General features: G+C 36.0%; 2 protein-coding genes across 2 annotated transcripts; one reads left to right on the top strand and one right to left on the bottom strand.

Moving 5' to 3' along the window:
• Window positions 1-377: 377 nt before the first annotated feature.
• LOC109164740 (floricaula/leafy homolog 2) lies at window positions 378-2,765 on the top strand. Its single transcript, XM_019313289.1, is given in 4 exon segments — window positions 378-887; window positions 1,216-1,304; window positions 1,307-1,609; window positions 2,379-2,765. Coding segments are annotated over 4 exon segments (1,251 nt in total). The 5' UTR covers window positions 378-415.
• Window positions 2,766-2,985: 220 nt separating this feature from the next.
• Window positions 2,986-9,434, bottom strand: LOC109165693 (glycine--tRNA ligase, mitochondrial 1-like). Its single transcript, XM_019314567.1, has 9 exons — window positions 9,120-9,434; window positions 7,194-7,576; window positions 6,961-7,078; window positions 6,118-6,312; window positions 5,790-6,014; window positions 5,531-5,590; window positions 5,332-5,412; window positions 4,847-5,252; window positions 2,986-3,453 (listed from the first exon to the last, which is right to left on the bottom strand). Exons 1-9 carry the CDS (start codon window positions 9,297-9,299, stop codon window positions 3,236-3,238), a joined length of 1,866 nt encoding a protein of 621 aa, XP_019170112.1. The 5' UTR covers window positions 9,300-9,434; the 3' UTR covers window positions 2,986-3,235.
• Between the last annotated feature and the right edge of the window lie 4,281 nt (window positions 9,435-13,715).

Raw genomic sequence — 13,715 nt, 5'->3', positions numbered from 1 at the left:
ATGAACGTAAATAAATATGTTCGTGAACGTGCTCTTTAATGAACATGTTTGTTAACGTTAATGAACACGTTCGCGAACGTTAACAAACACGTTCATGAACGTTAATAAACGCGTTCACGAACATGTTCGTGAACGTGTTCGCGAACGTTAACGAACACTAATAAACGCTTAACAAACGAACACGAACACTCCAAATTTCTTAACAAACGAACACGAACAACCTCCATTCGTTTATGTTCAATTCGTTAACAGCCCTAAATACTCCGTATTTATTATTAAAAAAAAAAAAATTGATATTTACCTTAAAGGTAAGTATTCTATAAATATTGAAACTAGTGTGAATAGGGGTTAAGTCCTTTATAGGAAAGAACACTTGTCATCACCTCCACTAAACCTTCAAAAACAGAAAGAAAAAATGGACCCAGACGCCTTCTCTTCAAGCTTGTTCAAATGGGAACCAAGAGCCGCAATGCCCCCACCAAGCAGGCTCCTAGAAGCCGCCGCCGCGTCGGCGCATCCGCCGCCCCAGCTCCATGCAGCGGCGGTGGCTTCCGCCGCCTCCTACTCCGTGCGGACGCGGCCGGAGCTGGGGCTAGGAGGGCTAGAAGAGCTGTTCCAAGCTTACGGCATCAGATACTACACCGCCGCCAAGATTGCCGAGCTGGGCTTCACCGTGAACACGCTGCTGGACATGAAGGAAGACGAGATTGACGACATGATGACCAGCCTGTCCCACATCTTCCGGTGGGACCTGCTGGTCGGCGAGCGCTACGGCATCAAAGCCGCCGTCCGGGCCGAGCGCCGACGCCTCGAGGAGGAGGACTTGCGGCGGCGCCACCTCCTCTCCGGCGACGGCACCAACGCCCTCGATGCTCTCTCTCAAGAAGGTCTCATCTTTACAATAATACTCCAATCTAATCGCTAAACTTTCACGTTCATAAATTTCATGCAGACTATATTTATATCTAACAACTGTTTCATTGAGCAACAACAACTTACTTTAATCTTTAGACCGGATAATAATGTTGTGTGCTCGATCTCTTAGTTATAAGATATCTGTAACCTTAAACTCCACAAATAATGTTTGTCAACATATTGAATTAAGCTCCATTTATTCTCTTCAAAAAGTTTCCCGGGATCGGAGTAATTTATGAATTATATATAATATATGATACATGATGTTGTGGTTTATTTGCTGATTGGGAACTGAAGTAGGGTTATCAGAGGAGGGGGTGCAGCAGCATGAGAAGGAAGCGGTGGGGAGCGGCGGCGGCGGAGGGGCGTGGGAAGTAGTGGCGGCGGCGGGGCGGGGGGTAAGGCAAAGCAGAGGCGAAGGAAGAGTGTGGGTAAGGCGGCGAGAACGGGTGGGGGGTCGATGGAGGAGGAGTATGAAACGGAGGGGCAGGAGGAGGATGAGGAGGGCGACGGCGGGGGCGGGATAAGCGAGAGGCAGAGGGAGCACCCGTTCATTGTGACGGAGCCGGGGGAGGTGGCCCGTGGGAAAAAGAATGGCTTGGATTATCTGTTCCACTTGTATGAGCAGTGCCGGGAATTCTTGATACAGGTCCAGAACATTGCCAAGGAAAGGGGTGAAAAATGTCCCACCAAGGTTAGTTAGTTTTCTAATGAGTTTTAACACATATACTACACTTCATGAAATTGTGTACACCAATTTTAGCTTATTTGACCACTATTAATTATTTAATTTAGTTAAAATATCAAGTGTTTATTTAATTAGCTTTTTGTAACCCCAAAATGCTAAAACTCAAAAAGTTACTCCAAATAATTTTTTCAGAAAAGAAAGTATACCAAACAGCTATAAGCTAACAGTTAATTTACCAAATACTTTTCTACAACAGTTAATGTTATTAACTAATTAGGACTCTAATTAACACAATCAGCTAACAGCTATTTACCAAATAGAGTTTTTTTCACGTGGATTCCAATAATATTTTTATTTTTTTAATATACTCTTATTATTGTTATTGTTGTTGTTGTATTTAATTGATATTTTTACGGGGCATATAAAATGTGTAGAATCACAGAATAGATGAATAGAAGCATGGTTGGGGTGAGCAGGCCTCGTTAATAGGGTCACAGTAGAAATTAGCTGTCCAGAATAGAAGTTGACAGCTAATGTACGGATTTCTTGGCTGGCTGTAGTATCGCAGCATTGCAGCAATGTACCCTTGGGATTTTGCTCTTCCCTCTCTCCCTTTCTCAATCACTCCCTCCTTTTTGTTTCAGTGCAATAAAAAGGGATAAAGCATACATATTTTATTCTTTAGGCTCAAATATTTGTTTGTTTTGGATATGAGAATTCAAATAAAATGAGTTTTACTAAGAGTTGAAGGTGTTGTTGGTTAATTGAAATTCAGGTAACGAATCAGGTATTTAGATATGCGAAGAAGGCAGGGGCGAGCTACATCAACAAGCCTAAAATGAGGCACTACGTCCACTGCTACGCACTGCATTGCCTTGACGAGGAGGCATCTAATGCATTGAGGCGAGCTTTCAAGGAGAGGGGGGAGAACGTCGGGGCGTGGAGACAGGCCTGTTACAAGCCCCTCGTCGCCATTGCTGCCCTCCAAGCTTGGGATATCGATGCCATCTTCAATGCCCACCCCCGCCTCTCCATCTGGTACGTCCCCACCAAGCTCCGCCAGCTTTGCCACGCAGAACGCAGCAAGGCTTCAGCACCTACCTCCTCCTCTGTTTCGGTTTCCATTCCCGCCACTGCTTGCTCCCACCTCCCGCTCTTCTAATTTTGATTCCGCCCATCTCTTAGCTTGCACCAGCTTTTAGTATATGTTGTTGTATCTTTCCTACTTGACGATGATCGATGCATTGATGCAGCAGTACTCTTTCATTTTCACTCTTGTTTTGCAATGAGGTAGTAGTGTACTAGTGTATTCATCCATCTTTCCATTCCGTTTCAAAAACTACTTGCTCAACTATAGACTCAGAGTTTTCCAACCTTAGAAAAAAGCAACAATATCTCCAAGCACCAGATAGTGTGTGTTCTAGCTTGAAATTCTAAATTACAATATTTTCAAGGAACAAAAAGTATCTGTGACTGGTACAAAACAGAAATGCAGAAAGTGAGAACAATGGCTGTTAGTATATTGCACATGTAAGGATTGTAAATGGAAGTCTGGAAAACATGTTTGGATGTAAAAGGGAAAAGGGCTGTATAGACCAGGAGTAGCGGTGTGTGATACAACTGAGAGTGTGATCAAGATGAGTGAGTTGGATACTTCCACATCACATCAGCCCAGGTGCTATGACCTTCAGTCACCTCCTTAATAACAGATGCCACTTCGTCCACATTAACGCGAATTTGCTGTTTGCTGTCCCTCTCGCGCACAGTTACAGAGGTCGTTGAATCCACAGTAATGGCAAATGGAACTCCGAGCTCATCAGTTCTTGCATACCTTTTCCCTATTGATGTGCCTGCAATGAAAATCTCTCATGAATTAAGGTGCTGAGTTTCCAACTTCATCTAGCTCATGAAATTAGGGTCCCATTTGGAAACAAAGGAAAATGTTTTCTAAAACTGATTTCTGGAGCACAATATTTTGAGCATAACATACACATATAATTCAGGAATATAACATAATTTGACTCTACATTTTCTTAAATATTACAAACAAAAAAAGAGTGAATACTCTTATTCACAATAAAGTTTCATTCTAACAAAATTGGTGAATTTAATAATAACTTAGCATAATATACCAGCCATAGATTGGTTCATAGAGTTTAAGTTTAGGGTGAAAGTCCAACCAATTTTAAGCTTAATTGGTTGTATTGTTAGCTAATTTGCTCTTGTACATTGACAGTGCATTTGAAGTGGAGAGAGAGTGCTGGGGTGAAAACTTTTCTCAAACGAATTCTAATTTGACTTTGGCAAATCTCATATTGATTAAAAATAGAATTCAAATTTAAACTTTTATAGAATAAGATCTTATAAATAATAGTTGAAAAAGAACAATTAATTTCTTCAATCAAAACATCATATATTCATTATTTCTATATTAAAGAATTTTGAGTCATCACCGCTCCTTGAGTAAGAGTCATACTTTTTGAGTGTGTTCCAGACCCATTGAAGAAAAAAAAAAAACTTAATATTTTAATTTTTGGGTTGTAGGCCGAACCAAGATTTTTATTGTCTGGTACAGCCCAACCGAAGCCATATTTAATCGACCATTGATAAATGTAATACATCTAAACTAAAGAAATTTAAATGTTTCTTTAATCTTTTGGGTTATGTGCCAGATAGGGCCAAGAGCCCAACCCAACCAAACCCATATTTTAACCGGACTAGCCAAATCTAGTTCAAATAATGATAAGACATATGGCAGGCCAATCTGCCCGTCTGACACCACTCAAAGGTGGAGAGAGAGAACTGAGTGTGATATAGGAATCCAGAAAATATCTTCTTGAGTAAAAAGCTTGGAAGACATTTTCTATTAATTGCCAAACGAAAATCCGAAAAATGACTTCCCCGGAAGTCATTTTCCGGGTTTCTAAACAGAACCTTAATTATTTATAGTTGCTCTATAATTCTGCAAAGTAGCATCCTAATTAAGTGATAGAGAACGCAACATATTACAAGGTCAGGTGTGCCTACAATCCTAACAATCTCTTATGTCCTAGATAGTGTTTGTTGAAAGTAAACATGGAAGAATAATTGCACACTACCCAAGCTTGCACCCAGACACACTTAAGTCTCTCTCTCACTCACTCTCTCTTTGTTCCAAAAAATATAAAGAGAAGTAAAACAAGTTGTTACAATAACAAGGATGCAAGGATAGAAAGGGAAGTGAGAAAACATCAATAAGAATACCTGTGATGTCGATTTTATATGAAAGCCCAGCAGCAGTTAGTGACCTTGCAATTCGCTTGGCAACTTCCTCATATTCTGCATTTTGCACCAAGGGGAACACAGTGCATTTGATAGGAGCTACCAATGGTGGGAAACGGAAGACGTTGAGCTGTTCATCCCCATCTCGGCTGGGTCTTGTATAGAAAGAATGCTCATAGAGACAGTATATAATCCTCCCAATACCAAACGATGGTTCAATGACTGATGGAGTGAAAACCCTTTGATGTTCCTTTATCTTTTCCTTGGAAATTGACACCATGTTCTTCTTAATAGTCACAACTTTGTCAAGGGTGCAAACCTGAAATTCAGCCTCTCCCTTGGACTCCAAAGTTGCTTTCAATTCCAAAGCTTCTTTTTCCCCCATAGACTACACAAAGCAAAAACAGAACTCATTAATAAGCTTCTCTCACTTTAACGATATATCACTATGTTAAGTCATAGTCTACCTCCAATGCTTCAACCACCATCCTCTGGTTACCCTTAAATGCAAGACCAAGCTCCTTCTTTACTGGAGTAATAACAAGTTTCTGAAGGAAAGTACAAACATTTCAAAGTTGAGTATGAGAATAGTAATGTCACAAAACAAATCCCTGAATACTATTTTGTGTGTGGAAATGAGGAGAGGTGAAGGAGAAAGGGATAGACCTCCACTTCTCTGGGTTCTGGTAGTTTTTCATGTGCAATAAGAGATACACCACTTTTGTCCTGCAAGATTGGAGAAAGTTACAATTTAGAAAATAATTCACAGCAATCTAGTAAAATATTAATGCATAATGAGTGCGAAGGGAGTATGGAGGACTAAATTAAAACTTGCAGGATTTAGAAGCAGGAGAGGCTAGCTGCCAGCTCAAACTCAATGCTTAAAATAGGAGAAAAAGAACAGGTATTTTAACGGAAGCCTCACCGTATGTGCACGCAAATCATATGCAGATCTATCAGCAATACCAACACATTCTATCCAGCCATAAGAACATTCAATTTCAGCATCCCAACAGTCTGCAGCATAATGTGCCATCTCATTTTGAAGATGTTGACGGAACCGCAATCGATCTCTGTCAATACCCAGATGAGTAAGAAAGACATAAACTCTCCCAATGAAATATCCCAGTGTTTCATTGTTAATGGTTCCCTGTGCAACAGAGTGATTAAACAATGTCAGTATTGAGAACAAAACTAAAATACCACTCTCTCTATCCAGAACTATAGACACAAGATTGACACCATTAACCAACCTGGGCAACTGCTTCACCAAGTGGTATTTTCCTTGCAGAGCGTCCAGACACCTGATCCTCTCTTGGGAACATCAGAAACTCCAATTTTGAAACATCAGAAAATTTTGGATGAGACTTGTCCTCTGGATCCACAAAGTGCTCAATCTCAGCTAGTGTAAATTCACGGACTCTTAAGAGGCCTTGTCGTGGGGAGATCTGCAATTTTCATTATTATTATAGAGTAATAATCATTGCAAAAGCAGAATAAAGAAAAAATAGGGGAAGCAACAGGAATTCAGGAAATGGCATTTGTTGGATTAATTTCTTTAATAAATACTATAATTGAATATTCACAAAGAACTGAATACTTGAAAGCTTCTAAAAGACTACAAATATTAAGTTGCATTTATTTCAATTCGGTTTTCCTTTCTCTGGTTTTCCATTCTCAATTCTCTGTTTCCAAATTGGATAAATATACAAGTAAACGCATTTTCCATTTTCCTTTCCCCAGTTATCAATTCCCCCAAAAAAAATGGTGAATTTCTCAAGTTAATAAATGCACCTTAATCTCTCATAATTATGTATACTACTATACTGCTATATGCAAATGTTTGAAAATCAAAGAACTCATCTACATTGTTCTTTCTTTTTTATGTTCTTTTCATCAAAGCAAATACAGAATAAAAAGGAGCAACCATTATAGCAATTCACTGCAACAATATAAAAATAGTCTTTTCAGATTTTAATAACAAATTTCATGTTACCACATTACAATTACTTAACTATTTATCTAATTTTGCTTTGAATAGATTCTACAAATGACAAGTTGTGATGCAAAAGCATTTAAGGGGAAATGAGAAAAACCTCATTCCTAAAAGCTTGACCAATCTGTGCAGCAGCAAAAGGAAGTTTGCTTCCATTGTAATAGTACAGATCCTTGAAGTTGACAAAAATGCCTTGAGCTGTCTCAGGACGCAAGTACCTAAGGCAGGAATTCAAATGATCAAAATATGGAAAAGAGTTTACTGTAGACTACAAATGTTAAATCAATGGATTAGGACATTCCTTTATTAGGATGCTCAAGATGAAGTTCTTACCCAGGGCTCAAGCCAGATGGCCCAATTGAAGTTTGGAACATTAGATTGAAAGGATATGGAGCGGAGAGAGGGTTCTTGGTATCTGGAGCAGTAATACCATAGTCCTTAATTTTTGCACCAAGCTCTTCAGCAGAGAGATCATCCAACACAGCAAGTACATGCCTGTACTCTGCTACTTTATCAGCAGGAAGATTAGGATCTCTCTCAAGCTTCTCGTTGCAAAAATCCTTGAGCAAATGATCAGCACGATAACAAACTCCAGTCTTTTCATCTTTCACCATGAGATCAGTGAACTTCTCAACATGGCCAGATGCCTTGAGCACAACCTCTGGTGTTACACATGGGCAATCCACTTCAAGCATGTTCTCTTCAAGAACAAAATGCTGAAACATCAAACAAGAGGGTAAGAGACTAGGAGAAAGTACAAAAAAGGAAGCACAAAAAGAGAGATAAGACAAAGCATGAAACTATCCCAACCAAACTTCCAAGTCACTTTCTTCTATCTGATGCTGAATTTCAAAATACAAAATCTATAACATCATTTGAAATTCGCAATACACTATATAGAAATGCAGATATTAGCACTAGTGTGCAAGTAATTGATACAAGCATACAAGTTTAAACCACACTAGACAAGACCATTTTCTACTTGTTTAGAAAGAACAAGGATTACCGCTTTCATATGCTGAAAGCATAAGCATAAACCAATAGAGGAAGACAGCCTTAATATTATCATTATTTAAAGATAGGAAGAATTGACTTAAATTATTATAATCCAGATTCCAGAATTACTGTAAAAATTATTCCCAAGCTTAACAATTACAAATCTTCAATAAAGCAAACAACGAAGGAAATTTCTAAAATAATGATATTTCAATGACTTCATAGGTGTATCATAACACAAAAAACTTGAAACACACCCTTTTGCAAATCTCAGGATCTTTATTAAAAAAAAAAAAAAAAAAAAAAAAAAAAAAAAAAAAAAAAAAAAAGGTGCTCCAACAATGTTTCTCTAAGAGATATGCCTTCTTAAAAATGTGATTCTGTTTATGAATGCCATGGGGCATTTTGTCAGGGTCAACATGGAGGTAAAGAGATTCAGAGTTTCAGACTGATGCTTATCTGCAGTGATGGACCAAGACTCTGTTGCACTAATAAACTACCTTTTACCTTGATGCCAAAGTGCTCCAAGAATGTTTCGCTAGAGATGTATTCTTAAATATGCATTTCTATTTATGAATGCAATGGGGCACTTTCTCACGGTAAACATGGAGGTAAAGAGATTCAGAGTTTCAGACTGATGCTTATCTGCAGTGATGACCCAGGACTCTGCAGTTATAAACTACCTTTTACCTTGATGCCAAAGTGCTCCAAGAATGTTTCTCTAGAGATGTATTCTTAAATATGCATTTCTATTGGGGCACTTTCTCACAGTCAACAGGGAGGTAAAGTGATTGATAGTTATCCACAGTGATGGCCCAGAAATCTGTTGCAGTTAAAAACTACCTTTTACCTTATGCCTTGGCCAGCAGAATTGGTAATTACCAAATCCCTGATATATGGCTATATATGGCATTTTCCTTTCCCTCCCACATGATTAACAGACAGCTCACTTTTGTCTCCCGATAGGCCAATATGGAGGGAGGTCGAAAGTTTCAAGCTCATATCAGTTTATTCCTTGTTTCATCTTTTTTTTTTCCTCCTTAGGCATAATTCAATTTCATGATTTTATTGATTATCCAGTTAACTCATCTTTTTAGTCTCCGAAGCATACTAAAATCGCTAATAATTTTAAATATAAAACTACTTCAACAGAGAATCGGAGTGATCATCGTTAATTCGCCCTCTAAGCTCATTTCTAAGAAAGGAGATACGATCAAGCGAGTTCGGCAGAGTAACATATTAAGGTGGAGGATTGGAGCTAACCTGACGCCAGAAGGCGAGGACATTGGACTTGACGGCGCAACCGGGAGGACCGTAGTCGTAGAGGCCGGCAACGCCGCGGTAGATCTTGAAGGAAGGGATGTAGAAGAGGCGGCGCTCGAGAGTGTTGGTAACGGCTTGACGAAATGCCTCTCTGTTCTGCGCCTCTCGAGCCGCGTCCATCTCTGAATCAATCGCCGGAGAAAAATGCGAACGGCGGCGCGAGCTGAGAGTGTAGTGCGGATAGAATATACCAATGCGGTAGTGAAAGTCGGGGAAAGAGATATTTTAGGCAACAAAGATATTATAATGCAAGTGTGGCTAGGGTTGTGCACTTCTGTTGGTAATTAAGAATCAGAATATTTATTATTATACGGTAAATTTTACGTAGGAACATCCCGAACATATGCCTTCGTTCACTACCGTTAATGTCAGATTCACTTTTTTTTTTTTTTTTTTTTTTTAACTATTCACTTCTATTATTTTTAATATTTAATTATTAAATAAACATTTAAATTATAATAAAATCAATCAATTTATTATTCTATTAAATATAAATAACATGTTAGTTAAAAATAGGCACTAAGTGTAAAATAAGCTCATCTACTACTTTGAAGTGCTCAATTCTCCCATCAACTAAAACATAATCTAATTGGACACACTTACTAAAAATTTGTCAATTAACTTTTTTTGCAGATTACTTCCGGTAGAGTCTGACTTGACCTGGTCACTAATTATGTGGCAATGATAAGATGACAATTAAATAACAAAATTAACCCCATCCTAAATATGTAATTCCAAACCCTGATTGTGTTTTTTTTTTAAAAAAAAATTCAAACCCTAATTGTTAATTCCTAAATTATGAATACATAAATCAGTTCCCACATAATCACCCTAAATTCTGAATACGTTAATTCCTAAACCCTAACCCCATCCGACGACGCAAAACTAAAACCAGTTAGAACCCATTTTGAATACCCCATTCGACGACAGTGCAAAATTCGTTATGTGTTCGAAGGCGTAGATCAGGTAATTCAAAGGCGTCAATTAGCTTATGTGTTCGAATAAAATTAGGAAGTAAATTCCATTTTTATTTAAATAAAATTACATATCAGCAGGAGTGACGACCTGGAGATAACCTGTAAAAAAAAGCTCATCGACAATTTTTTAGAGGTAAGCGTGTCCAATTATATTATGTTTTAGTTGATGGGAGAAATTGAGCACTTCGAAGTAGTAGATGACCCTATTTGACACTTGTGCCTTAAAAATAATATCACACTTGGTCCAGTCAGTAGACTCATAAAAAGTAAATGGCCCTATTTGGTAAAATAGTTAGCTTATAAGTTATAAGTCAATTTTGACTTATTTGATCATTATTAGCACCTTGATTTGGTTAAAAAAATGTTTGGTTAATTAGCTTTTTGTAATTCTAAAATGCTAAAATTCAAAAAGTTGCTCAAAACAACTTTTTCAATTAACTTTTGAGAAAAAAAAATTATACCAAACAACTATCAACTACGGAGTATCAATTAACAGCTAATTTCTCAAACACTTTTCTACAATCAGCTAATGTTATCGACTAGTCATACACTCTAATTAACCCAATCAGCTAACAGCTAACAGCTAACAGTCATTTATCAAACATGGCCATAATCTTCTTTATTATTCAATAACACCTGGTAAGAGTAATATTTTTAAAGAAACACTTACAGCGTGTTTGGTTGGATGGAATTACAATTCTGTTTCCACTTAATTCTCACATAATTATGAAGGCAAGCAAATTCATTCGTTTGGTTGAAGGCAATTGCAATTCCGCGGAATTAAAATTCATCATTTTCAAGAAATTAGAATCCCATGCATCATTGGTATTTCAATTCTATGGATTTTAGGAAGAAAAAAAGGAATAAGAGTTCAAACAGACCCTTGAACTTTACTCGAAAGTGCAATTAGACCCCTGAAATTCAAAAAGTGCGATTAAACACTCAAACTTGTTAAAATGAGTCAATTAATTCTGATTTGCCGGTAACCAATAGGTAACCGGTAAAATTCTGACCGTTGACCACTGTTCACGATCAGAACAAAAATTGCTAGCACCTTTTTCCGGTCTTCTCCATTGGAGAAGACAACTGTCTAGTCGCCTTCTCCACTGGAGAATGCGACCATTGGTCGTCTTCTCCAGTAAAGAAGATGACTGGTCACGGTTGTCGATTTTTTTTTTAATTCAGATTAAAGAGTTGCTGGAATTTTTTAATCGTTGAAATTGTCGCCAGAATCTTGATTACTGGTTATTTCAGGTAAATTATCGGTTATTGGGTTTAGATGCATTAAAATGATAAGTTTGAGTGTTTAATTGCATTCTTTTGAAGTCCGAGAGCTTAATTGCACTTTCGAGTAAAGTTTAATGACCTACTTGACCCTTTTCCAAGAAATAAATAAATAACTTTGAGACAAAATTAACCCTCTATTTTTAATCTAAAATTGATGTGTGACATCTCTCTTTCGATTATAGCATGTCTTCTTCTTATACTCTCAACACATAACACCAATTAATAGTCTAACCTCAATCAAACACATAATATTATACTCTCAACACATAACACCAATTAGTAGTCTAACCATGTGTGTAATTAAATTTCAATTTTTAATATATATTTATAATTCATTTAATTTATATTTAATATTAATATAGTTTACATGTAATATTTTTATTTTGTAATTATAATATTATTAAGTTATAAAGGTTATAAAATATATAATTTATAAATTTAATTTATATAATAAATAAAATGTATATTAATATTTATATAAGGATAAAATTAATTATATTAATTAATATTTGTAATAAATGTAATATAAATAAGTTATATATATAATGCTTAGGAACTAAAAAATGTATGTTCAATTATTTGATGAAATGAATTGTTCAGATTATTTTGATTTTTTTTTTTATACTTTACCCTCTATTATATCATTTACTTTTCTTAAATATCCCTACACTCCGTCGGTGTAAACTTTAGTAACGGAATATTCTGTTAATTATTTATTATTTTTAACTTACTAATTGATTTTCATAAGAAATGTCTTAGGTTCGAGTTAAAATTGGCATAATTATTGAACATATATTATGAATATGTTAGAGTGTTAAAAGTTTGGTCAATTAATTAGTCATTATATACATAGTATTCAAAGTTGAGCATCAAAGATTACAAATAAGAAACTTTGAAATCATTCTCTTGTATTTTTTTAATAAATATATGTTAAGTTTTTTTTTTTTTTTTGTTTAATTAATCTCTTTTTATTTAGGACAAGACTCAATATTTTAATTATGTTTTTTCATTATTGGGAATGATTGAAGTCGGGCGGAGATTTTTTTTAGAGTAACAAAGCATATATAATGTATGAAACTGCAATAGTGTTTGATCATGACATTGGAATGTATGATATTGCTCTACAGACCAACTCTTGGTATGCTATTTCAAATATCATTATCAAACATGTGCAACATAACTACAAAGTTGTTGATTAAAATACAACTACACCTAGACTTTAAACGGTAGGACCATTGTCCAAACAATTGATAATGATGATACCCCACCAGCTCCAATTGAACAAGTTTGCACACCATTCTCATAATTTTATCAATGAATTAAAACTTCTAAAGAAATTTGTAAGTTAATCTCTATCTATATTAAAGCAGAACCTAATAGGAAAAAAAAAAAAATTCTAGCCCAACAAAAATGTTGCGTTTTGTAGTCCAGCAGAAACATTCAATTTCATGGTTTAAAGATGACAATAGTTCATTTACCAAACATTATTTAGTACATTTTCTTTAAATATGGAAGTAAATATTTTTGCCGCTATTTTAGCCGCTTTTTATTTTCAATGTAATTAATGGCATCCAATCGATTTGTACCCCTACGTGTTCTTAACAATTCGTTTAAAATCGCGTCTAAATCTAATTATAAATACATCAATTTGTGTTGAATACAAACACTACGAATATAATACATCAGAAATTTCTCTGGTTCATATATACAAATACAAACTCATAGAATATATCAATTGTACATTGTTGCACCGTGAGGTTTCTCCACTTAACACCCGGAGTGCAATAAGGCTCCATGTTGTGCAAACCAATGAAATATCTGAGCGAAAAGGTGTTGAATCAATCAAATCTAAAGAAGTAGTCTTTCATGATCAAGAGGTATGGTTTATTTGTATTTTCCAGTTCAATACTATTTGTAAACAGTTCTTTTATTTGTGATTAAAAAACAACATTTTTCGGGAACATTCTTACATGCTCATATTCGAAAAGACCATGTGAAAAAGTACCTTATCCGGTTCCAAAAACAAAGAGTTTATGGAGTACAAAAATTTGTGGTTATTACAAATTTTTACACATAAAACCAATCTTTATCATTATATGATCAAATTTAATTATCAAACTGAGTATAATCTTTTCTATATTGAGGCAAATTCAGTTTAATTCCTTGAAGGCAGAGCATAAGTGCACAAACCAAAAATGAGTCATTTGCCATTTTTGTTGACATATTAAACACATCCTTGTTTTCCATGGACAATTGAATTAAACTTATGTTC

Source organism: Ipomoea nil, unplaced genomic scaffold (genome assembly GCF_001879475.1).
Source record: "Ipomoea nil cultivar Tokyo-kokei standard unplaced genomic scaffold, Asagao_1.1 scaffold3069, whole genome shotgun sequence".
In the NCBI taxonomy this organism is placed as follows: Eukaryota; Viridiplantae; Streptophyta; class Magnoliopsida; order Solanales; family Convolvulaceae; genus Ipomoea; species Ipomoea nil.
The sequence above is the reverse complement of the archived record's forward strand: the minus strand, read 5'-3'. Positions and strand labels throughout refer to the sequence as shown.